This window comes from Hyalella azteca, unplaced genomic scaffold (assembly GCF_000764305.2).
Source record: "Hyalella azteca isolate HAZT.00-mixed unplaced genomic scaffold, Hazt_2.0.2 contig3082, whole genome shotgun sequence".
Classification (NCBI taxonomy): domain Eukaryota; kingdom Metazoa; phylum Arthropoda; class Malacostraca; order Amphipoda; family Hyalellidae; genus Hyalella; species Hyalella azteca.
The window spans coordinates 234,999-262,128 of NW_025933335.1; the positions used below are offsets into that span (position 1 = coordinate 234,999).

The 27,130-nt window shown below is 37.9% G+C and overlaps 2 protein-coding genes across 3 annotated transcripts; both read left to right on the plus strand.

Moving 5' to 3' along the window:
• The first annotated feature begins 1,712 nt into the window (after window positions 1–1,712).
• LOC108676389 (intraflagellar transport protein 56) lies at window positions 1,713–11,588 on the plus strand. Its single transcript, XM_018164459.2, has 11 exons — window positions 1,713–1,913; window positions 2,841–2,978; window positions 3,414–3,611; window positions 3,957–4,165; window positions 4,665–4,857; window positions 6,273–6,428; window positions 7,595–7,705; window positions 8,310–8,507; window positions 9,711–9,819; window positions 10,346–10,586; window positions 10,811–11,588. Exons 1-11 carry the CDS (start codon window positions 1,911–1,913, stop codon window positions 10,920–10,922), a joined length of 1,668 nt encoding a protein of 555 aa, XP_018019948.1. The 5' UTR covers window positions 1,713–1,910; the 3' UTR covers window positions 10,923–11,588.
• Window positions 11,589–15,445: 3,857 nt separating this feature from the next.
• Window positions 15,446–18,847, plus strand: LOC108676396 (charged multivesicular body protein 2b). 2 transcript variants are annotated; one of them, XM_018164470.2, is made up of 5 exons: window positions 15,446–15,686; window positions 15,879–15,974; window positions 16,570–16,685; window positions 17,118–17,298; window positions 17,498–18,847. In XM_018164470.2, exons 1-5 carry the CDS (start codon window positions 15,653–15,655, stop codon window positions 17,713–17,715), a joined length of 645 nt encoding a protein of 214 aa, XP_018019959.1. In that variant the 5' UTR covers window positions 15,446–15,652; the 3' UTR covers window positions 17,716–18,847. The 2 variants fall into 2 exon arrangements, with proteins under 2 accessions (XP_018019959.1, XP_018019960.1); XM_018164471.2 differs by having other exon boundaries at window positions 15,626–15,686; window positions 15,884–15,974.
• Window positions 18,848–27,130: the final 8,283 nt, after the last annotated feature.

A 27,130-nucleotide genomic window follows, 5' to 3' on the forward strand; every position in this document is an offset into this window, starting at 1 on the left:
TCCGACCGTGTTCTTCTCAGGCGTTTGTTCAAGGGTGTATACCGTGGACGTGCACCGTTGGAAGAAGCCGACTGCCTCCAGTGTTTACCTGACGTGGAAGCCGACTGGACCAGTCTGCCCCTTGGTTTCCCGTGTGCTCTGCATAGCCGAGCCGTGTTGGGCGCCTATCGTCGTACCCTATTGGAGCGCCTAATGACGAGTTAACTAGAGTCTTGAAGTTCCTCGTGGAGGCGTGACCTCCCTAGGCTTGCCTGGGTCGAGCCATCGTGTTCTAGGCCCGGTGTCTGTGCCGCTTGGGGCGGCCCGTTAATGTATTAGGGCTTCCCCTGAACGAGATACGCGGCTCTCGGGACGTCGGCGCGTCTCGTGTTCAGTTTTGTGTAAAGGTCAATAGGTTTTAGAATTGTCGCGGGTCGACTATTTGAATAAATGTTTTTTAGTTGAGTAGCCGATGAAGTAGGTAGTTAGTATTTATATTTGTCTAAGTTTCTTGTCTAGATTGAATAAAACTTCGGGTCGAATTTTATTCTTGTGCCTTAGTAGGTCTTATTGTATGCGTCATCTCTCGTTACCAGTAGCATCTCCTGCCCGGGGACATTGAGCGTTTAGGCTGCTCTGTTATATTTATTAATAGTTACCCGCTCTCCCGTAACAACAGGTGTAATACTTCAGTGACATAGTTAATGCATCAGTAACATAGTACATGCATCAGCAACGTAGTAAATGACTGAGCAACATATTGAATGCCTCAGCAACATAGGAAATGCATCAGTAATAAAGTAAATGCATCAGTAACCATTCCATAATAGTCCAAATGAGCCATAGTCATGGACAGTTTAGACCCAGTGACCAGCACTGACAATTTGAAAACTGTCCGCAGAATAATCTCCACCATTTGTCTATGTCACCCTCATGTTAAGTTTCTGGCAGCTTTTTTCAAAATCAATAGACCATTTAATTGTGTGTGGCATCTGTGAAGTATAATGTCACTTCCGGCCGTCAAACTGAACGAGCCGGTGACTTTAAGAAAAAAATGTTAATTTAAGTTAGCAAGCAATTAGTAAAAGGTTGGCATACTCGCCTTCAAAATCTTTAATGATTGACCATTCAAAAAATATCTTTAATAATTGACCATAACCCACGATGCCATAAAAAATAATTTAAGCAACAATCAAGGTATCGTGGATATGCGGTGTATGCGTTTTTAAAATGAAAGTCAGAAAAGAATCCAAAGTAATCAAGTATCGTATATTGATCTTAGTATTTTTTCGTCCAATAAAAAGTTCTTGCAATTTTATGAATTTGCATTTTGCTCGTATTTGTTCGGAGCAGCTTTCTATGTCACGTTATTCTATTTATGAATAGAATATTTATTCTATTTATGTTGGAATAAAGTTTAGAACAAGCACATGCACAGCCGAACGATGCACATGCACACTCGCTACTGTCAGCATGTCAACAATGTGATCAACATGGAACGAGGCTATTGTGTGAACTTCATATTAACATCATTCATGATATAACCCGTGTTAAAAATCAAAACGAAATATATATATTCCAAATAAAGTAAATTTATGTAAGCATCTTATTTAAGTGGCACAATTTAATCAGAGAGAAGGATATATTCATACAAGCACATCGCGAGGAGCTTCGGTTGCCATGGAGACGGCCCTAACAAACGGCCTCGGGTTCAGTAAGTCAAATGTCTGTGATCGAAGTGCACCTTGGCCAGAATCAGACTATTAGAATGCAGAAAATAATGCGTTAGCATTTATAATATTGTTAAATTTAAAAAAATATTCGTGTTGACCCTGAAATAAAAATTTAAGGAACTGAGCTTGAACGGAATTCGCGAGTCCTACTGGCTGACACTTTCCTGTTGACGGAGTAATTACGCAGACTGAGTCGATATGGTAGGTAAATTTGTTAATTGGAAAATGATCATTATTTTCTGTAAAGATGATTCTGTTTAATGTAAGATGAGGATGTATTAGGTATTATTTGCATCACTAGGACATAAAATAAGATAACGGTTTAACATTTGCTAGACTGGAAGTTAATTAAATTGAGTATTTATTAGGTATTTGCATCACTATACAGAAGATAGAATAAGATAACGGTTCAACATTTGCTAAACATGAAGATAATTTAAGATGAGGATTTATTAGGTATTTTCATCACTGGAAGATAAAATAAGATAACGGTTCAACATTTGCTAGACAGGAGACAATTTAAGATGTGGATTTATTATATGTTTGCTTTATAGAAAGAGGATATAAGATGATAACGGTTCAGTATTTACTAGATATGAAGTTAATAAAAGACGGGAAGAAGAATTATTCTCTTCTGCCAAGAAAGGGCTCTCGGAGAAACTTCTTAGGTGAGACTTAATATTTTGTAGTAACGATTTGACAGGAAGATCGTCGCTGACGGGCAATATTCGCCAGGAAATTCATACGAAATTGGCTGTTAACAAACTTATTGATATAAAATCCTTCGACTGCACGATATTGCAACATTTTCCGTATTTTATTGAAAGAGTTCTTTTTATCACTGAGCGGTGTTCCACAATATATAATTTAATCAAATGGTTTTATACCTTCAACCCGTTTTATACCGGACAACATAGGAACAACTGTACATACACTAGGCAGGTACGATTGTAACGTCGGAAATTATGCAGTTTGACGAAAGATAATATAATAAATATTGTTAATATATTAGTTATAAATAAATTATTATTAAAGTTAATACAATAAATGTTGTTATTATATTAGTTATAAATAAATTATTATTGCAAATACAGAAATACTAATATATATTTGGTGATCATTTCGCAGATTTTATCTCGCGCGAAGCCGGCCCTGAGCGGCACTGTCGCGGCCACGCAGTCATCGGCGTCGTCCAAGAAAGCTTTGCCCAAACTCCAGGACTTCCTTGCCAAGCGGGACTACGTCGGCGCCATTACGCTGCTTGAGGTGCGAAATATTCGTTTAATTATAAATTTATTAAAGTTTAAGTAATTATTATCAATGAAAATAATTTCCGTTATAAAAATACTTCTGAAAACTTCCAGATTCACAAATAATTATGTTAGATTGTCAACAAAAATTAAACAATGCGGGACTAATTTGGTTCGATTCGGCTTCTTTCGAGAGAGCTCAAAAACCTCCGATTTTAATTTGTAATTCCGATAAAAAATAAAGCTTTTGATATGCAGTATTTTTGATAATATTTTCTACGACGATTCTGTGGTAATATTCATTTCTGCTTTCCGATTGCTAGCAATCAGTGCACAATGTGCGTTCTGAAATGTAATATCAGGTAATAGGGAAGTATTTATAATTGACATGGCAGTGCGTTCTGAAATGTAATATCAGGTAATAGGGAAATATTTTTAATTGACATGGCAGTTCGAGCGTCACAGCGGCACCAGCCGGGAGCTGGGGGACCAATGGATCGGCTATTGCGCTTTCCACCTCGGCGACTACAAGCGGGCGCTCAAGGAGTTCCAGAACCTGACTGCTGACGCGGCTAAGGCCAACCCCGAAGACTGGATGAATCTGGCGTGCTGCTATTTCTACCTCGGCATGTACCCCGAGGCGGAGGAGGTATGGCATTACTAATGAAATAACAAAAATTGTAAAGTAAATCGGGCTAAATTTTTAACCTCTATGATATCTGAGTCATAACAGCACTTATAATGTCGCCTGCCGTCAAGAGAAACTATCAATTTTCTAAAGAAAAATTCTCAAGCGAGATCGAAACAAATTCGTCGTTATTATTTGGTAATCGAGCCCTACAAATCGTATTTATGACTTGTATTGTACAGTTGTTATTGAGGAGCGGCGAGATTAGTGCATTATCTAAGTGCGCTACTATACTAAGTGGCGACTCATGTGTTATTGACGGTATATTATTTCAGTTTAATTAAAAAAAATCATTGATGGTGACAGGCGGCAGAAAAGGCTCCGAAGTCAGCATTACGCACGCGGCTGTTCTTCCACTTGGCGCACAAGTTTAACGATGAGAACAGACTGATGATGCACCATCAGCAGCTAGAAGATGTTATCGAGGACCAGCTCAGTCTTGCGTCCATACATTATTTGCGCTCGCATTATCAAGAGGCCATTGACATCTACAAACGCATCCTACTCGACAACAGGTTAGTTGCTTTGCTCCATAAAAAATAACAACTAGGTGGGACAAACAATAAATGCTGTGTATCGGAACCAACAATTGAAAGAAGTATACCATTCAACCAGAACTATTCGCATTAAATTTTGTTGAAATTTATGGATAATAATTGATTGCAAGTACCCCCTTTGGTCCCTAATTAGAAAAATGAAGCCATTTATTAATATTAAAAGGCCTGATAGATATGAACTACCTAAACATCAACTACTTGTCTAATCAATGATTAGAATTCAGGCGACCTCAGCATGACGAGATTTCGAAAGAGCTCCATGATTATTTTCATTACACTGCATCTAGCTTTTTAGCTTATTGGATAACAAAGACTTTTGTTTTAAGTAATAAAAAGTAATTTAAAGCTTAGATTTCAAACTGTATCCACAATACCCTTGAGAGGTAATAAAAATTGTACAAATTAACGACGCTAATAAGGAAAAGAGTGCATGCATCATCTTGTACGTTGTTCCCAGAGAGTACCTGGCACTGAACGTGTACGTAGCGCTGTGCTACTACAAGCTCGACTACTACGACGTCTCCCAGGAGGTACTTGCTGTGTACCTGCAACACCACCCAGATTCTCCGGTTGCAACCAACCTGAAGGCCTGCAACCACTTCAGGCTGTACAACGGCAAGGCGGCCGAGCAGGAGCTAAGGGCTTTGCAGGTACCCAGTGGAAATTTACAGACGAGGCAGCTTCTGATTTAGATTACCAGAAGCTGTGGCGACTCTAAGTTTTGTTAGGGTATCAATGGTACCAGAAAGTGTGAATATATGGACCGATTATCTATTTATTTGCAGATAAAATTTATAGCGGGAATGTGAAGTATTCGTGCAATGAGAATGGTGCTGAGTGATCTACAAGTATCAAGGATATCAGGGAATGTGAATAAATAGAGCCAAAAATTTATATTTTTATTTGGAGACAAAAATTTGCAGCATGAACGTAAGTATTAATGCAATGAGACAGGAGCTAAGAGCTTTGCAGGTATGAGAAATACGCAGCGCTATTGACACCTATCGGTATCAGAATAATAATTAGTCTAGAGTTTTCAGATAGCCTAATACATTAACCAACGAGTGCGAATATATTTGTGTGATTTTACAGTTTGCGTATTCACGCGTATACAGGAGCCCGTAATTTCACTAATGATGTGCCTATAGTGAAATATCACAAGTGACAAAAAGTCACCGATAGTTCATAAAGTCTCTAACTTCCAGTGCTTGCATTTTACAATAAAAAATGAATCTCAAATGATATAAAATGATCATGACCAAATTATGTTGTGAATGCGTCGGTACTGAAACGAAAAAAATATCTAGATAAATAAAAAATGATCGTGACGAAATTCTGTTCTTTGCGTCGGTACTAAATTGAAAATATATTGATAGATAAAAATAAAATGATCATGACGAAATTCTGTTCTGAATGCGTCGGTACTCAATCGAAAAAGTATATCTAGGTGAATATAAAATGATCATGACGAAACTCTGTTGTTTGCGTCGGAAATCAATCTAAAAAAACATTTAGATAAATATAAAATAGATAAAAAATAGATAAAAAATAAATAAATAAAAATAAAATAGATAAAATCTAAAAAATATATCTAGATATATATATAAAATGATCATGACGATATTCTGTCGTTTGCGTCGGTATTCATATTAAAAAAATATATCTAGATAAATATAAAATAACCATAACAAAATTCTGTTGTTTGCGTCGGTACTAAATAAAGAAAAATATATCTATATAAATATAAAATAACCGTAACAAAATTCTATTTTTTGCGTCTGTACTAAATTAAAAAATAGATTTCTACATAAATATAAAATGATCGTGACGAAATTCTGTTGTTTGCGTCGGTACTCAATCGGAAAAAATATATCTAGATGAATATAAAATGATCGCGACAAAATTCTATTCTCCGCTTCGGTACTAAATCGAAAAAAATATTTCTACATAAATATAAAATGATCGTGACGAAATTTCGTTCCTTGCCTCGGTACTAAATCGAAAAAATTATCTAAATATATATAAATGATCGTGACGAAACTCTGTTGTTTGCGTCGGTACTCAGGACAGTAGCTCTGCGCCTCTGACGTTCGCCCAAGACCTGGTGCGCCACAACCTCGTGGTCTTCAGGAGCGGCGAGGGCGCCTTGCAGGTCTTGCCATCCCTGGTGGATGTCATCCCTGAGGCCAGACTGAACCTGGTCATCTACTATCTTAAACAGGTACATTGTTAGGGCAGACTGAACCTGGTCATCTACTATCTTAAACAAGTATATTGTTTTGGCAGACTGAACCTGGTCATCTACTATTTTAAACAGGTACATTGTTATGACAGACTTAACTCGGTGTTTCACTATCTCGAACCGTTATATTGCGAGTATACACGCAAACTTTGTTATCAAATACCTAATTCTCATCGAACAATATGATCGATTAAATATGTAAAATTATCTATGTTCAAATGTAAAAGTGAATCTAACGCGAATAATTTTACCGCAATTGCACATTGATATGGGACAACATTTTTCTAAATTGAAAATTGCACTTCCATTTTGGCTCCGTTTTGTTACCGGAGAGAAATTGGGTAACTCATTGTGCTTATAAAATCCCCAAATAATTTATGGAGCCCAGATATCATTTCAGTATTCGAAAACAATTTGTTCTAGACCAGCAAAAATATGAGTACTTTGAAGACTGGTAATCAAATTAGGATTTATATTGGGCATTGAACAGACAGTTAGGTTGTTGTTGGCAGCTAACGCAGATATCTTAAGATCTTCTATCTTAATAACTACTATCTTAAGATCTACTATCATCAGATATATCATCTTAAGAACTACTACCTTAAGAACTACTATCTTAAGAAGTACTATCTTAAGATCTACTATTTTAAGATTTACTATCTTAAGATCTATTATCTTACGATCTTCTATCTTACGATCTTTTATCTTAAGATCTACTATCTTAAGATCTTTTTTCATTAGGGCAGACTGAATGAATAATGAAAGATCTACTATCTTAAGATGTACTATCTTAAGATTTACTATCTTAAGATCTACTATCTTAAGAACTACTATCTTACTAAGAAGTGCCGTATGTGCAGGATGAGGTGCAGGAAGCGTACCTCCTCCTCACCCAGTCAGAAATCGCTGCAGTCTGGAAGCCAGCCGCGGGTGAACTTGCCTGCGCCAACGCTCGCCCCAGCGCAACGCCAGGGTGATCAACAGCGCAGGAATGTCCACAGCAGCGCAATATTGTGGCACTATTATCTTACGATTTTCTATCTTATGACCCACTATCTTAAGAACCACAATCATAAGATCTTCTGTCTTAAGAACTGCTATCTTAAGAACTGCTATCTTACTAATAAGAAGTGCCGTATGGGCAGGATGAGGTGCAGGAAGCGTACCTCCTCCTCAAGGACCTCGAGCCGACGGTGCCGCAGGAATACATCCTCAAGGGCGTCGTGAACGCGGCCATTGGCCAGGAGTCCGGATCGGTAATTTTGTTGTCAATACTTAGTTATTAATTATCAGTTTCTAAAAGCCTACGCTAAGTACATAAAATGAATTGAGTTATTCATAAGGCATAATTAAAGTGCAGGCAACGAAGTTGAGAAATGCGGAGAATTATGGATAAACCATAGAGAGAGCGAGAGAGGTTAAAGGTGTCGTCCTTGGGATAGTGGACAGGGTGGCCCAGTGGTTACAGTTAGAGTCCCACGATTGAAGCAGCGAGCTATAGGTTCGGTCCCAACCGTCCCAGCTCTGAGTAACATTTCTGGTCAGAATCGGCGAAGAGACCGAGTGGTTAAGCACAACAAAATTGGAGCAGAGAGTTGCGTGTTCGAGACCGCAACAAGCTGTGAATTTTCTACGATTTAATGAATCGGCGACAGGCCTGTGGCCTAGTAAACGCTAAAATCGCTACAAATGAGGCAGTAAAGTGACGAAATATGCTAGAAGTTGAATCGCTGTGAACAGCAACGCAATCATAATCACTAGAAGATAATTATTTACTTTCATCTTTGGGAATTTTTTCCCACTGGCTCAGAAAATTATATGGCATTTGTTCAACTATTTGCAATTTTTACATCGGAACAGCGCGAGAATCTGAAGGTGGCGCAGCAGTACTTCCAACTGGTGGGCGGGTCGGCGTCTGAGTGCGACACCATCCCGGGCCGGCAGTGCATGGCATCCTGCTTCTTCCTGCTCAAGCAGTTCGACGACGTGCTGCTCTACCTCAACAGCATCAAGTCTTACTTCTACAACGATGACACCTTCAACTTTAATTATGCCCAGGTAATCAGCACGAAAAGTAGGTTCACTTTTATATCACTGATACCTTCAACTTTAACTACGCACAGGTAATCAGCACGAAAAGTAGGTTCACTTTTATATCGATGACACCTTCAACTTTAATTATGCCCAGGTAATCAGCACGAAAAGTAAGTTCACTTCTACAACGATGACACCTTCTACTTTAATAGCACCCAGGTAATCCTCATGCAAATTAGGTTAACGTCTACAACGATGACACTTTCAACTTTAATTACGCTCAGGTAATCCACTACGAATTTAGATTTGCTTATGCAACGATGTGGCCTACAAATTAAATCACAAAAAATTCGTCTACAAATATATATATTTTAATACTTCTCTCCTAACTTTGTCGTTTCGACATTTTCTACTTTCATAACACCCAGTTCAACAACAAATCAAAGTTAAGTATTTATATTAAGAATTGACCCGCTAACTTCAATTTCACGAAAAAACTTACTCTGACTTCGAAAACTTTGTCTGCAACTATGACACCAAACTTGACTTTCTCTCAAGCAATTATTGAAAATCATGAGTAATTCCCACGATATTTGAAATTCAACCTGATTAATGTTCTGTAATGCAAACAAAATAGTTCTGGCGGTCCAGCGAGCCAGTGATAGTCTTAGAACTAATAGTGGCCTGAGTGACCTGTAGAACTGACCTATCACTACTATAGGTCACCTTAGGTAACCCCAGATAGGTCATCCATAGTCGCCACTAACAGGATGGGCAATTTCAACACATAACAGTAACCCCAATTATACGCACAGCAAAACAAGCGACGAAACACGTATTTTTCATTATATAATGAATATATACTATATAGAGTATTAGAAAATACTAATATATTATACTATTGGGCATACTTCATGTAGTTATTTCGGTAACTGATGAACGTGCCTAGATGATCGAAGCTTAAAAATGCTGAAAGTGATGCATTTCTGTAGAGTGAAAACTCATGTTAAGTGTGTAGTTTTTTTCAGGTTATTCATAATTAACAATGAGTTGATGATGTTGGACGAGATGGGCATTCGTTGGCTCAATTATGCATCTTGCTAAAACACACTTCACATTTTTTCTTCGGTGAAAGTGATTGAAACCATCTATTCAAAATAAACGAACAATATTTGAGTTGAAATAAAAATGTTTATTTAATTTATAATTTTTGGATTATCATTGCAGGCTAAAGCAGCGGTGGGGGACTTCAAGGAGGCAGAAGAGGTATTCTTGCTCATCCAGAACGAGAAGGTCAAAAGCGACTACGTATATTTATCGTGGTTGGCCCGATGCTGTGAGTTAGCTGCTAGTTTCTTGATAACTGAGAAACTAAATAAATGAATAAGCACTCTAAATTCCATAGATCAATTAACGCACTGAATAACCGTGAAATGTCTCGTGATTTATACAATCAACTTGTAGTGTCCAACTTGTATTGGATTGTCACTTTTTGAAAACTTAGGGCGAGATTTAAAAGAAATTCATTGTGAGATTTCGTTTAGTATTTTGTTATCAGGAGAGCTTATTGGGAACATTTGATTCGTTGCTGGATGGTTAAATCAAATATGGTCGCTTCCTGACTTATACATCATGGATAACCTCCAGATTCAGTACTATCACGTCACGTTTTTTATATATTAGACATTTTAACTAACTAAAAATAATAAATTAAATATTCTGTCTATAGCGATAAGCATCGCAGCATATAATTTTTGGATTCTATGATTAGTTAATTATTCATCTAATTCCACGATTAATTATTCGAAATGAAAATAATCTCACCAACCAATATAAAGTTAAATTGACGTTTATGCGCCCAGACATAATGAACAACAACCCGCGCATGGCGTGGGAGTTGTACCTGAAGATGGAGACGTCGGGAGAGGCGTTCAGTTTACTGCAGCTCATCGCCAACGACTGCTACAAGATGGGGCAGTTCTACTACGCGGCCAGGGCCTTCGATGTCCTCGAGAGGCTCGATCCCAACCCCGAGTACTGGGAGGGGAAACGAGGGGCCTGCGTGGGCATGTTCCAGATGGTCATTGCTGGCAAAGAACCAAAGTAAATAAATATTCTTAACATAACATAAGTGTGTTAGAGCATAAGTGTGTTAGAGCATCATAAGTGTGTTAGAACATAAGTGTGTTAATTAACCATTTAGTATTGGAATGGTAAATTATATTGGCATAGAAAGTTAAAATAGTCCATTCATGTTTCAATTGTGTTCGCGAAAAAAAACCTCAAGCTTGAGATTTTACCAGTAAAAATTGTTGTCTATGACACAGAGAGACGATCGGTGACATCGTGATGCAGCTGCGGTCTGCCAACAACCCTCAGGTGGAAGGCATCCTCAGGGTTGTCACGAAGTACGCAAAGGAGAATCGAATCGCCATTTAATTAACCTTTTAGCTGCAACTCATCAAGTTTTATAAAGTTCTCCATTTAAAAAAGACAACATCTCACGTCGATTTATTTCTAAGTTAATTGAAAGTACTTAACTCAAATAGCGGGAAGTTAAATGGCGCTGTCTAGCTGAAGTGAACCAACATTTTTCATGCAATTGGCAATTGTCATTTTCAAAGGCTGTGTGCAATTAGTAGTAATGGTAAATGATTTGCGTAATTACTAATGAGAAGTGATCATTAGAAAGGATGAACGCACATTTTAAGATAGATGTGTAAACAATAACGGACATGTCTTATAACACATCAAGTTTTTAAATATTTTCAAAGTTTTCTATTATGGTTAAAACATTACTCACATAATATAATATGCATAAAATAAATAATATGTATATGTTGTAACGTCGTTGTAAGAAAACGTTCATGTTCGCATCATTATTTGATGCGAACATGAACGCATCATTTGATGCAGAAGCAGTTGGAATGGCTTACTAAGAGAAATGAATGAGACTTAGTCTAAATAGAGATGCACTTATTGCCTATCATTATCCAAAATTCTTTCTATCAAAATTCTTTTTCTCATTCTACAAAATAATCCATTTCCAGTGAGTCGATGATGTTCACAGAATCTGTTGAAAAATTATTACATTGTATACAAGATTGTGATTGATTTCTACCTGCTCAGTTGTCCATGAATAGTTGGCATTGTCCAAAATTTCACCAAAGTACAAGCCACAATTCAAATTCATGACTACAAAAATGGGCAATCAAATGGGTATGAATGACCAAAAACAACAAAAATCTAAGGTCTTCCCTGACGCGTCATAAATTGCCACCACGATTATATAAGCTACAGAATACAGGACTACAATCTTATGTAGGCTACCCAAGTGAAGCTTGGAAAACCCAATTACAGTTCTGAGTTGCTTAAACCGACGTTTCCTTCACTACCGCACTAACATGTAATTGGAAAACAAGAGGAAAGTCGGGTGTTGGTGCTCTGTACGAGCAAGTGTAGCGGGGTCACAGGTATCACCAGGTCACAGGTATTATCGGGACGCTGGTATCACAAGGTCACATGTATTACCAGGAAGCAGGTATCACCAGGTCACAGATGTTACCGGGACGCAGGTATCACCAGGTCACAGGTATTACCGGGACGCAGGTATCACCAGGTCACAGGTGTTACCGGGAGGCAGATATCGACAGGTCAAAGGTAGGGCACGGAAGGATAAACTCAGGTGAAGGTTGTGCAAGTGCCCTGTGGATTAATAAAGCGCCAAGGATGAAGAAGAGTCAGTACCGTTACTCGTGGCTGAGTAGCCTAGTGGTGGCCATGTCAGGGAGTGTATCAGAAAGTTAAGACTTGCTGGGCACGTCCCATAAATTCCATGAGACATGAAAATACAAATGGTAACTGGCTAAGCAGAATGCGAGGTGGGCAGTCGACCAATATACGATTAACCGCTGTTGCTGTGCGTGATGTATTTACTTGACATCACTCGTTTCAAAAGGATTCTATCCTCTATCGAATTCAGCACGAGAAATTCCGCGATTTTCCAAAGATTTACTAAGTATCATGACTTTTTTAATTCAACTCGAATGTTCTCCCATAACTAGAAATTTGTTCACGTTCCAGTGGCAAAAAGCCTGTTATAATTTCCCGAGTATCTGTTCAGCCGTTAGTAAAAAATAATTTTTATTAATAACTTTTTAAATTCAACTCGAAAATTCTCTAAAACTTAGAAATTTATTCACTTTAGAGCGCAAAAAGTCTGTCATAATTTCAAGATTTTTTCAACCTGGACCACATCATTCATTACTCCCAGTTTCAAGTAATTACCATAGCATTTATAGGACATATATAATAGCTCCATACACCTGCGTGTCTGACTAGCAATTTCAACTCAATCGATAATTTACGGACCCGCCTGCGGACTCGCCTGCGGACTCGCGCAACTGGGCCGCTCATAATTCCTTCAATACTTAACGGATCTGCATGAATTTTGGAATATGTGTATTAATTATCGATACGCTGCCGCAGGAATTATTACGAATTATTACAGATTTTTACATGAATTATTTTTTAATTAAAACCAATAAACGTATTTTTTAATCGAGGGAGGAATTATGAGCGGCCCAGTTGCGCGAGTCCGCAGGCGAGTCCGCTGGCGAGTCCGTAGAATTGTCGATCGAGTGCAAGTTCAGCTATCCGATCCTGACTTGTGAACTTAATTTGGTGATTTCACCATATACCTTAGCACCTCTCTAAGTTTGCTTGTTATGCCCAGTCGCGTGAAAGGTTCTGCCGAAGCAAGTTGCGACTGTAGCTATTTTGTTCAATAAAGTTGATAGGTTACATGTCTAGAAACAGACAGCTATTCGTCGATAGGTTTTCAACATGGTTGAAACCATGTTGACTCGACCAACAGAAGACTCGATCCTATGCTGCTCAGAGTCGGGTCAGTCAACTCTAAATATCCCTCTCTCGTTCAAAATTGTTTAGATCTTAATGTTTTACTTTTCCGATCCGCTTTCCCTGCGGAAGGCGGATGTCTGGTTTACACTCCAAATTTGTCAATGTCAGGTTAGACTTCAGCAAGGCGCAAGGCAGACTCTATGATGATAATGATGTAATGTGTACTTATCGTGTATGTTGTCACCGTCACCGTTGTGTATGACTGTATGTTGCAGTCATCGTCAGTGATACTCGTATCGTAGACAGTAATCACAGGATTCACAGCATGATGGTTTACAGTTCTGGAATTAAGGGAAATCATTTCCAGACGGGAGAGAAGCTTGAACCGTTGTCGAAAGAGGACGTTCCTGCAAACCTCTCTGTTTCCCTATAATTGTGATTTGTGAAAGTGACTAACGATACCTCAATGATCAATTCATCTGAGGGTCAAGATCTCATTGATCCTGGTGCTTCACCAAACGCATCAGAGTTGACAATGACCGATTCGCAACTCAGACATTTCTGTGAAACTGAGATTATTATCGGAAAAGAAGCAACTCCTTCCTCATCCCAAGATGGCGACTCACCAGAAAGTGGAGCGGCTCGTCGGAAGCGCAAGAGTGCGCCTGATGCCATTGAAGAAATGTCAGGAGATACAAAGAAGCGGCCCAATACTGGAACGATCTCAGCTCCCATAGTGAAATCTACGCAGAGGAATACGAATACCAATGTTGTTGGATCGCAATCATCGCAGAGTTCGCACTTGCCCACCTCAACTGATCAACAAGATTCCTGGGTGGTCCTTATCCGCCCAGCAGATGATGGCTCTAAACGGATGCTGACCTCACCAGAGCAGCTCTGCTCAGTACTGGAAGCACCACCATTTTCAACCATGCGTGTGGAAGATATTCGAGTGAACCGCAGAAAAGGTTTGATTGCCGTTCAGCTATTTGATGGCAGTGAAGAGGATATTGCCTCTCTTTTGCAAATGACTCAGCTTGGCCCATGGTCAGTTAAGTGCTCCCAACCTAATCAAGGGAAGTATTGTTATGGAGTCANGCATCAATGCCCTGGGAGTCCCTCACATTTCTGTGCGTGTGCTTCTCGGTGGAGGCAATTACCCCAGAAGAGTTCAGCACTCCATAGTGCGAGCAACTGCTGCGTATCTCACACAAACTGGTCGTCTAACTACCTTATAGCCAATGAAGAATACTGGACCTAATGACAATCTCCCTCTCATCGCTACACATCATGAGAAACCAATGACAATGTGGAGAGCATGCACCAATGGAAAGAGGAATTAAATTGAAAATGAAAGATGAAGAAATGTCTTAAATAATCATTGCTGAGTCCAGGTGTTACAAGCGGTCCACGCATGACTTCTTTTTCACCTCCAAACCGGCATCAAATCAATCAATCATTTCCAGACTCCTGTGCCAAATCCTCGTGACCTCGTATGCTCGTAACTCTGACTCATTGCCCCTAAAATTATTACTGCCATTTACTGGTGTTGGTGTAGAGGTGTTTGAAATAAATTATAAACAATAAATTTTATGAACAGAATGGATGCCACTTTTTGTCTTTTGAGTGCAATCATGGCTTTTGGCTAGGAAACTGCTTTGTAATTGTACATAGTAGTTCTTATGTGCAAATCTAAGTTATCTAACCATAGAATAAAATGCTAGAAATTATACTTCTGATCAACATTATGTGGCTTTTGCTGAATGGCAAGGTGCATAAATTAGCAGCATAATTAGTGCTTAATGGCACACCAGAGACTTTAGAACCAGTTAATTTTTAATATCCTTGTCTACTAAAGATTTGAACCACTAGGAATACGAATACCTACCAATCTTGAATTGAGTATGAAAATGCTGGTGGTGGTGTCCATGATAGATCATAGATGATGCTTCAATCAAGTTCACTAGTGTACTTATAGCCTTAAGCTTAAGAGAATAAGAGTTAGGACTCAAATAATATGTATTTAATTTTTGAAAATTACTTTTTAAATCCTTAAGAATCCAGTGTCTCTGATTTTATACATGTACAATGAATTTCTAGTTTTATTTTCAGAGCTACATAAAAAATAGTTTTTAGTTTTTTATTAACAGTGTTGCTACTGTTGCATATTTCAATGGTTACAGTTGAAAATCCCTTATTCAGGTTATTGTGTTAAAGTGTTCATACTGTAATTGAGAGTTCATTATATTTTAGATGAGTGATGAAATTTATTACATTCAGATAGTTACTCATCAAAATCTTTAAGAATGAGTGTCTTCAAAAAAAAGCCAACTATGAAAGGTGAGCAAATATGACCGCCCTTCTAATAACTAGTGTGACAAAATATAAAAACAAAGTACTTTGTTATTCAAATTTAAGACAACCAGCATAGAAACCTACATTAATTCACTTGATCCTTATAAGAATTGAGAATTTCTTAAAATATATATAAAAAATAAATAAATGCTCAATGATGACCTTACTCCTTTGCAGAGCAGATGCGCACAAACGAGAGGGAGCTGCGCAAGGCTGGCACTTCCGTCACAAGGAATAGGAATGAACTTGAGAGAGAAGAGAAGAAGTTGGAAGGTGAGGTGACCATTGCTCTTGTCTTGTGTTGAGCTTCATGGCTGAAAACTGATGTTGCTTCCCAGTAATCTTGAAATATCTAGTTTCTGCTTTGCTTTGAGTTTTATGATATGATGTAGATACTAACATTGTGGTTATCGTTGTGCACATGTTACTTATAATTGATGAAAATATAATTTTGGAGAAAGTATGAAAATCACTGCTTATAACAGGCACCACATTAAAAGTTTGTTTTTCTTAAGCTTCTTGGCTCTACCATATTTGTTGCATTTTGATGAGCAGGAATGAATGCCACTTCTATAGAAATTTCTAAGAATTATAAGAACCACACCTACTGATAATCATCAAAGTAGGACACAAATTTTCTCCCTTCCTCCATCACCCTAACTTACCCAACTTTCTGCATTACCCTAACTTATATCCCATCATGCATTGCCCTAATTTATATCCCATCCCACATTACCCTAACCTACCTCCCATCCCACATTACCCTAACCTACCTCCCATCCCACATTACCCTAACCTACCTCCCATCCCGCATTACCCTAACATATCTCTAATCCTGCATTGCCATAATTTATCCCCTGCATTGCAGCGGAGATCAAGAAGCTTGCCAAAACGCCCGGCAACCAAGAAGCCCTCCGTGTCTTGGCCAAGCAGCTTGTTCTTGTCAGAAAACAGAAGACTCGATCCTATGCTGCTCAGAGTCGGGTCAGTCAACTCTAAATATATTCAAATGTATATGTTATCTCATTATTATAAGTAATTATGCTTAGGTATTGTTTGCTATGATATATTAGTAATGATGCCATGTTTCAAGAACATTTATGTATTAGCACAAACAAACGTGTCACAAGATGGTGCAAGGCTCAGGTGTTGTGCCATATCAGCTCCTTGTATCAGAATGAAGCATCCCCTTGCAGAAGAGGGTCTATTATTCTGACACAATTATTGCTTGCAAAAGATTCTTGGTCTGCTAAATTTTTGAAAATGAATATCTGCTTAGAATTAGAATTGAATATTTACTTAGACTCTAGAAATCCTTTGTAGTTCCACCACTGTCACCCTACCTTGTCAACATGATGATGTTGCTCCCTACCACACTAACATGACAATGATGTAACTGTAATGTCATCCCGCCAGATCACAGGGATCAGCTGCCAGCAGAAGGCCATGGGGGCAAACGTGAAGCTGGCTGAGTCCATGAAGTCTGCCACATCCACCATGGCCTCCATGAACAAGATGATGAACCCGCAGGCCGTGGCGCAGGATATGAGGAACTTTGAGAAGGCCGCTGCCCAGCTCAACATGACGGATGAAGTGGGTGAGTGGACGAAATGAATGAAGTGGGCAACAAGGCAGCCTGGAGACACTTTGTGTGTCATCTGTGATGGTCCCACTCCTGAACCTCACACTGAGAACTAGATATGAATGCTAATATGACTTGAATGTAAGCAATCCTGTTGCCTTGTTAACAATGCCTGACGTAAGAAGGCAATTCTAAAGCAATTGTTTTTGTGCAGTTAACGACACGCTGGACGACATCCTGAACGAGTCCGGGGACGAGGAGGAGGGCGACCAGATCGTCCAGCAAGTCCTGGAGGAGATCGGCATCGAGATGGGCAGCGCCGTGCGCGGGGCGCCTACACCCGCCGCTCACCTGCCGGGCGCTACCAAGACTTCTGACGTCATGACGGACGACCAGCTCATGGAGAGCTTGGCCAAGCTGAGGGCTACATAGTGGAGCTGAGGGCTACATAGTGGGGTGCATGGTGTGCTGCATGGGGGCGGGGCTACATGGTCTTGAGAGACCCTTGTCTCCACCAGACCATCTTCACCACACTCCAGATCATCACCACACCCCAGACCATCATCACCACACCCCAGACCATCATCACCACACCCCAGACCATAATCGATACACTCCATACCATCATCACCACCAGACCGTCATCACCACACCCCAGACCATCATCGCCACACCTCAGACCTTCATCACCACCAGATCATTATCACCACCAGACCATCATCATTTTCGAGTTCCAGCCCCTGATTGTATGGTTTGCACCCGCGATTCTCAGGACCTCATTTAATTACTCGTTTACATCATTGCGATAAGAGACCTCAACCCAAATCATGATAAGGAAGCGTCGTTAAAATCACAAACTCGATGTACCATACCATTGTAAATTGAAGTGATCACTTTTAAAATTTTGCCCGAGTTAAAAAAAAGTGATTTCTGGCAAGATTTATATTATTGCTGTGCCTTTATCGCGTATGATGCGTGGCTGCTGAAAGGCTCTTAACTGCGCCTTGTCCCCTACAGTCGCGGGAACAAAGTAACTCTGTCCTCTTGCAGCGTAGGGCGGATGGCCTCACAAGACCATCAAAGTGGGCCTAATATTAAGCCTTCCACAGCAGCCTAGCCGATTCTTCCCCTACCATGGAGCTGCTGATTACAAGTATAATTATTAATGTCTAATTTCTAATGTAATACATAACACCTCTGTGATTCCGTCTCTTTGCCGTGCGTCGTGAGAATCATTTGTGTGCGCGGCCCTGCACTGGCACGGCCCTGCACTGGCACGGCCCTGCACTGGCACGTCAGGCACTGGCACGGCCCTGCACTGGCACGTCAGGCACTGGCACGGCCCTGTACTGGCACGGCCCTGTACTGGCACGGCCCTGCACTGGCTTTGGTCAGCTTGTTACTGTACTGAACTAAGATTGTGTGTAAAGGAACTGTGATTGCGTCTTGTCTGAATATGTTATAGCAAATGACCAAGAATTGTGATTGACTAGGATTTTATATATTTTTCTTTTTATTGTGATTTTTTTCCGTATTACAAGAATAAAATGCAAGATTACTAGAACTGGAATTGACTTCATTGCCTCCGCATCTATGATGAAAGACAACGGCATCTACAATAGGAGATAACGCATCTGAGATACGAGATAAAAATATCTACTATATGAGATGATGATATGTATTATATGAGATAAAGGTATGAGAAAGAATGAATGACCACACAATCGGACAAATAAAGTCTTATAAACTCTATTCAGATTTATTGGAATTTATTCGAATAGATGTTATGAACACCGGTTGACTAACATAATGATGGTCCGGTTGACAAAGGAAAATCCTCTCAGAGGCATTTCCCAATTGGTTCGCTGATACTGAAACAAAAAATTGACAACTTACTAATTAAACGGTTACTACCTATGTAATGACCTATTCAAAATTATGAATAAAACGAGGCCACAAGTATAAATAACAAAATTAACAAACATAAGAATTGGGTGCGTCATAGTGCTGAAAGCTTATAAGAAAGTAGTTGGTTAACAGGGAACTTTGGATAAATCAGTAAGAGGAAGGTATATACGCTAGACGTGAAGGTAGGATAGGATAGTTGGAAATTTGACTTCTGGAAATTAGAGAAAGATTATAAGAAACGTAGGTCTGAGCTATGGAAACTTGTTCCACGGCAGGCACAACTGGCGAACACGCTTCTATGTATTTGAAATTTAATGGTTTGATTAATATTACAGAAATTGATCGAGTAAATTGTCTAGATTGCCGTACAAAACTTGAATACAGAGCCTAAGTCATTAAATACAAAATAAACATTCACACAAATAAAAATAGTGAAGAAGCAGAAAGGAAGATGTTTAGGACTGATGTTGATGCCGAAGTCAACGAAGTGAGTAAATGAGAATTGATGCTCTGAAAGAGCAGAGGCACGTCAAGTGAATGAAATTTTTTCACACAAGATCGCTGACTAAACCGTATAGATGCTGATTAATTAATGAAAACCCTAGCTGAGACTACTACCTAAGTAAACTGCGGAACTAAATATAATATAAACGACAACTAATATTTCAAAATCAACTAAGAGCATAAATGAGCAATGGAAGGGAAAATTTCCCACAAAGGTGCCAACAACATAAGATGAAGATATTGAGGGAAGTTGAGTAATCTCGCTGAAGATTGAGGAATACTATTCGTTTAATATTGTGCTGACGATTTTATATTAGACTGAGGCTTCCCTAAATGTAGGTAGGGTAATAGGGGATGCAGGTCCGTTGTCCAGTTTATTTAGTTTGGTGTCAACATGTACGTAAAATAGGCCCAGTGTATAGATATCACAACACTTATAAGGAACTACTAAGGAGGCGCGGTGGCAACCTCTCGTGTTGGCGTCAGAGCAAGAGTGAGGGGCTCGGAAATCGGAATAGGCCTCCGGGAAACCGGAAGTCTTTCAAAATGTTTGTAAAGACTCTCCTTGTAGGTCTTTAAGGTCGTAGAGGACAGTAATGAATACACGGTTTCGTAGGTGATTTTTGACCGGTTTCTGAAATCAGTACAAAAAACATAGCATAAGAAATAAATCGACAAATCTATATATAATGACAATATTCACAGTTTTAGCTAATCCTTAAACTAATCAAGCAAATCTTACCAAATTACTGGGGGTTCATACATATACATCAGCTGACAGACGACTAATAAACTACTACGCGAATACAAGAAAACTTCTACTCTATAGTCGGCCTAAAAGGAATACGGACGTTTCTAATGCTTTTAACAATGTTGCCATCGTTAGGTATCAAATTGTGCTATGGTTGCTGTTCTAGTGTTCAATTTTATAATTGTTCTTATCGGATCTTAAAAGTATTATAAAACACTTCGCAAATTATGTTTGTTATAGTTGACTATGACTTTTGTTGTTACTAGTAGAACGGTTAAAGCCGGAGAAATTTACTGACGCAGGAGTCGGTTGATCGATCGTTTGGCGGGGCACGACGTCGATCAATTCACCGTCCACGATCAGCACCGCATGCTGTGTAATCGGGACATGTAACAAAGTTAATGCGTCTATTTTTATTGTAAATGAAAATTAAAATGCATATTTAACGATACAAAACAAGAAATTTCACTATGAGTATCATGAAGATAGAACTAAAATAATTAACAGATTAGCACTGAGAAGCCACTTGCAGATACCATTAATTGGATGTTAACGAATAATTGTTGTGATGAGCTCTGCATGACCGATTAACGCTCAAAATTGAATAATTAATTCCAAATTCGGTCCTTGGTGGACATTTTACATGAACCAATCCTCTTTAATTGTTTGCATGATAAACTATAGACGAAGTAAGAAGTTGAGGACACATAGCTATGAGTTACTCCTGAGAAATAAAATTAGGGAAATGTCGTCATCGCTGCTCACATCACGACATTATGTTTAGTAGACGGTCTGGTCACAGGTGCAAGAATGAAGCATTTCAAAATTGAGGCGGGTTTTCACGTAAAATACACACTCGTGCACACTCGTGCACTTGAAAGTGTTCAATAGTGTTGCAATATCTTGCAATATCTTGCAATATCTTGCAATATCTTGCAAGATATTGCTAAATCTTGCAAGATATTGCTAAATCTTGCAAGATATTGCTAAATCTAACGGGATTAACAAATTTGTGATGATGGCTCAATTTATTGGAGAATATTCCCATGATGAAGTCTATATTCTAATATGTTAGAAGCTTGTTAGAAGCTGGGGCAAAGGAAGTGTCACCAACTCGCTTGTGGAAGGTAAAAGCAAGGAAGAATTATTGAATGCTGAAATAGACGCGCAGCTTGAATATTCGGCAAGTAGAACGGTTAAAGCCGGAGAAATTTACTGACGCAGGAGTCGGTTGATCGATCGTTTGGCGGGGCACGACGTCGATCAATTCACCGTCCACGATCAGCACCGCATGCTGTGTAATCGGGACATGTAACAAAGTTAATGCGTCTATTTTTATTGTAAATGAAAATTAAAATGCATATTTAACGATACAAAACAAGAAATTTCACTATGAGTATCATGAAGATAGAACTAAAATAATTAACAGATTAGCACTGAGAAGCCACTTGCAGATACCATTAATTGGATGTTAACGAATAATTGTTGTGATGAGCTCTGCATGACCGATTAACGCTCAAAATTGAATAATTAATTCCAAATTCGGTCCTTGGTGGACATTTTACATGAACCAATCCTCTTTAATTGTTTGCATGATAAACTATAGACGAAGTCAGAAGTTGAGGACACATAGCTATGAGTTACTCCTGAGAAATAAAATTAGGGAAATGTCGTCATCGCTGCTCACATCACGACATTATGTTTAGTAGACGGTCTGGTCACAGGTGCAAGAATGAAGCATTTCAAAATTGAGGCGGGTTTTCACGTAAAATACACACTCGTGCACACTCGTGCACTTGAAAGTGTTCAATAGTGTTGCAATATCTTGCAATATCTTGCAATATCTTGCAATATCTTGCAATATCTTGCAATATCTTGCAATATCTTGCAATATCTTGCAATATCTTNATTATTAATTATTAATTATTAATTATTAATTATTAATTATTAATTATTAATTATTAATTATTAATTATTAATTATTAATTATTAATTATTAATTATTAATTATTAATTATTAATTATTAATTATTAATTATTAATTATTAATTATTAATTATTAATTATTAATTATTAATTATTAATTATTAATTATTAATTATTAATTATTAATTATTAATTATTAATTATTAATTATTAATTATTAATTATTAATTATTAATTATTAATTATTAATTATTAATTATTAATTATTAATTATTAATTATTAATTATTAATTATTAATTATTAATTATTAATTATTAATTATTAATTATTAATTATTAATTATTAATTATTAATTATTAATTATTAATTATTAATTATTAATTATTAATTATTAATTATTAATTATTAATTATTAATTAATAATTATTAATTATTAATTATTAATTATTAATCAATAATTATTAATAATTATTCTTTATTCTTTCTTTCTTTATCAGTGGCTCACACTGATAATTACTGACTTTTATTATCAGTGGCTCACGCTGATAAGACTAAGTTGATGCTTTTTACTCACAGACCCGTTTCCTTTCCACGTGAAATCACTTTTAGTGGGACAGTTTTAGAATGGGTCGATGATTTTAGATATCTTGGTTTAATAATCGACAATAAGTTTTCCTACAATAAACACATTACCTACGTCTGTCATTTTTTTCTCCAAATTTTTGCCATTTTCTTGTTATGAATTTTTTTGCATGCTCCTGTGTGAATAAAGAATAAAGAATAAAGAATAAAGAATTATTAATCAATAATTATTAATAATTAATTATTAATTATCAATTATTAATTATTATTTATTAATTATTAATCAATAATTATTAATTATTAATTATTAAATGAATCAATCATTGGGCATTGGTTACATCGATCGTAGAATGCTTGCATTCATGTCAATCATGCACATCATTCCCGAATCGTGATGCTAAATCTTGCAAGATATTGCAAGATATTGCAAGATATTGCAAGATATTGCAATGCATCAGGGACAGAAAACGACGCAAAGCTTATAGAGAATTATTCAAGTACTCTACTTTAGTAAGCGCCGGTTTGCGCACTGACAGTAGATTGTTGTAGCTAAATAACTAATATGAGCTTTCTTCCAATAGATCGATCGGCCTTAGATTGTAGGGTACAGCTCAAAATTGATATTTGGATGCGCAGAGGAAGTTTGTGAAATCAAAACTATGAACGGGGGGAGGTAAATCTATCAAAGAATCAATGCTATAGCTGAAATTTTTAATCCTATTAAGTGAGCTGCTTCTTTAAATCTCCTGAATTTGAGATGTAGCTTTTAAACGTTAGAATTACGGCCATCATAGATTTTCGACACGGCATCTGAATTCATCTTCCTCCACGTGGCCTGTTCGCTGTCGTGATAGTATCAGTAGATAATGAGTTTTATAAGCCCTGGACATATATTTAACTATCGTTTTGTGTTTCATACCAAAAGTTTATAAATGCAGATATTTTTCTTAACCTTAGGTATGATAGAATTATGACAGTGCGTTATCCTGCCAAAAATTGCGTTTGTTTAACGTTGGAGAGTGCGTGTTGGCAGTAATAGGTTTTATGTCGTATCTTTGAATAATTGCGTCGAACAATTTGAACAAAACCCCTGCTATGGAACATTCCGTTGTGTTATTATTTAACCTTATGTTACAAAACCTAATGTTGACGTAAATATGTTATTTTAAATGTTGGCATTTATTTTCTCACGACTTGAAAAATATTTAATTGTTTTGATTGAAGTAGAATTAATAAGTTACGTACTTTTTAGTTCCAGTTTATCCTCTGAATTGTTCTAGGTCTGAATGAGGTATTCAATAATGTGAAAGAAATTTAGACTTGAATGTAAACCCTTGTCACTGTGTATGAGAACTGTGACACAGTGTGAACACTCAAATATCTATCTTAAGACTGAAGTATTGATTTATTGTTCAGTCATGGACTAAACGAAAATATAAATAAATTCTCGGATGAACATTCTCTCTAATTACCTAACTCTCTTTATCTTAAAATATATTCCAGTACTTGTGTTCAGATCAATAATTTGCTTATTTCTTTGTAGACAGTGTTGGAGGTTGCCCGAAATGTTCGATATTTGAAACAGAGAATATCTTAATATTTTTTGAGTACGGTTATTTATTATCTGAAATATTCTACCTGTTATATTATGTTGGTGAAAATTGAACGCGGACCAACCAAGAGGGCCTCATTGCTGCCACCCAACAAATATAATGTATTCCGTAGTTACTTTTATTCAATCGACCAACCAAACTGATGAGAGGTTTAATCAGCCTTAGTACCAATTAAATGTATCTTCAAACAATTGATTCCATTTGAAATGTCGAACATTGAATCGTGACTTTACACTTTTTGTTTCTCCAAATGATTTTTTCTATTACATTACTTATCTTTGTATTTATTCTCGCGGATGACATGTGTGGCGATAATATTTACAGGGTTAATTAATGTTGGAATATTTCTTCTAATGAATGGATGGTTTGCTGTGAGAAGATTTAGCAGTAAAAAGACAAGACCTAATTCATAGATGATCATTCCATCCCTTGATCTCATGGAGTTAAGTGCTGCACAGCATCTCATTTGGGACATTTATAAGTTTCTAATAATCTTCCTGTCTTGTGTTAGCTGCTTAGCAATTACTGCCGAGATGACTGCCAAGATAATTACTGCCAAGATGAGTACTGGAAGCTCCCAGCTTCATGAGTAAGCGCGCAACGAAGCTTGCAAGATTTAGCAAGATCTTGCAAGATTTAGCAAGATCTTGCAAGATTTAGCAAGATCTTGCAAGATTTAGCAAGATCTTGCAAGATTTAGCAANGTGAGTGTGAACCTCGTTAGCTGATAAGTATATTATCGAATCAATGTGAGTGTGAACCTCATTGGCTGATAAGTATATTATCGAATCAATGCGAGCGTGAACCTCGTTAGCTGATAAGCATAGTATCGAATCAATGTGAGCGTGAACCTCGTTAGCTGATAAGTGTATTATCGAATCAATGTGAGCGTGAACCTCGTTAGCTGATAAGTGTATTATCGAATCAATGTGAGTGTGAACCTCTTTGGCTGATAAGTATATTATCGAATCAATGTGAGTGTGAAAGGGTTAGGGTTTGCTAGCCCCAAAGGGTTAGGGAAAAATTAAAAAGATGATAGAATTCAAGAGAAGTTGATATATTCATCAGCTGATAACCTACCCTTAGAAAACGTGACAAATACTTCCCCTAAAACAATTACCATACAACTCAATGTACCACGCAAACTCAAAAAACCTGTTACAACACAGAATCCAAGGAGGAGATCGCTAAAGCATCAGCGTTCCCGTCTAAAATTCCGGTATACGAAATCAGGACTTCGTCCAAAACCAGAACGGCTGCCGTCTGATAAATATGCGCTGATTATTCTGCATCATATCATTAGCGTCGAGATTCAGGGGTCCTTAGCTAGTGATCTTCTAAAATGTAGGCGTCACTGGCTATTGACGAGAGTCTTCTCCGCCAAGTCTCTGCTCCAGCAGCATCCTAAAATTGATTCCACGTGGAAAAAGCCAGGACAGAAATGAATCTGAAGCCCACATCCACCTTGAATTACCTAAACATCTACATGAATTCAAATTCGAAACCATTGTTACCGCAGCAACATAGCCAAGGTTGACCGAGGCACGTATAAGGATTTATCCTAGACACTTTAACGAGGAATCAGTTGTAAGTCGATATTATAATTCTAACTAAATCACATGCCACTTAGAGCCAAAAGTTACAGGAGTACTATGGCTTTATATCTTTGTATATTCCAGCCACGTGAACAACTGAGTCAATCACGAAACTTACCCGCCACTCTGAACGAGATCAACGGAAAATTACCTTGCGGTAATTTACGAATAATCATAATGAGTTAAAAATGACGTACAATCAATAAGTGATATACTGGTCCTCATATACGCATTAGCAACTCCAAGCAAGGTCACAATAGACACTTTAGCGGCCACTCCAAACGCTGAGCATTAAAAGAACGGGAGCGAATGCAGAGCAATCTACTAGTCACCAGCGTGAACCTGACAACAAAAGACTTAAGTCTAGCGCAGCTACATTACTCCTCACTTCAAGTAGTTTGCAGGAAATTACTCACGCAAGGAGATTCATCCCACCACTGACATCGATGAGAAGACCAAACAAAAGGTATTTTACAGAAAGTACGCAATTTTAAGACACTTGGGTGGCCATTCGCGCTCTAATTAGAGTACCAACGATGTTTAGCAGTTTTCCTCGTAGAAAATAGCGACAGGAACACAACAACTCGCTTCGCGAAGGTGTTCTCGCTAGGCGGTTATTTTGACATGCTCTGCGGACCCTGAAATGAGGTGCACGGAGAGCGATACGTAACTGTTCATGCTGGATGGTTATTTTGATCTGCATGTGTGCATCGGTCTAGAATGCATATGTGCATCTCGAGCCGAAAAGTGATTTACAAGGAAATTGAATATATTTATGCTCCACGACATTAAAGTGAATCTTATTTACATAAAAATAAACACTTTCTCCAGTTTCAAGAATTTGCGGATCCTACCTGTTTAAATTCGCAGTTCAAATTAAACTAAGCAAAATGAATATTTTTTCTCACTTCTCCTCAAGATTACCCTCGGCATTTTACCATCTCCTCCTCACTCGAACAATGTGATT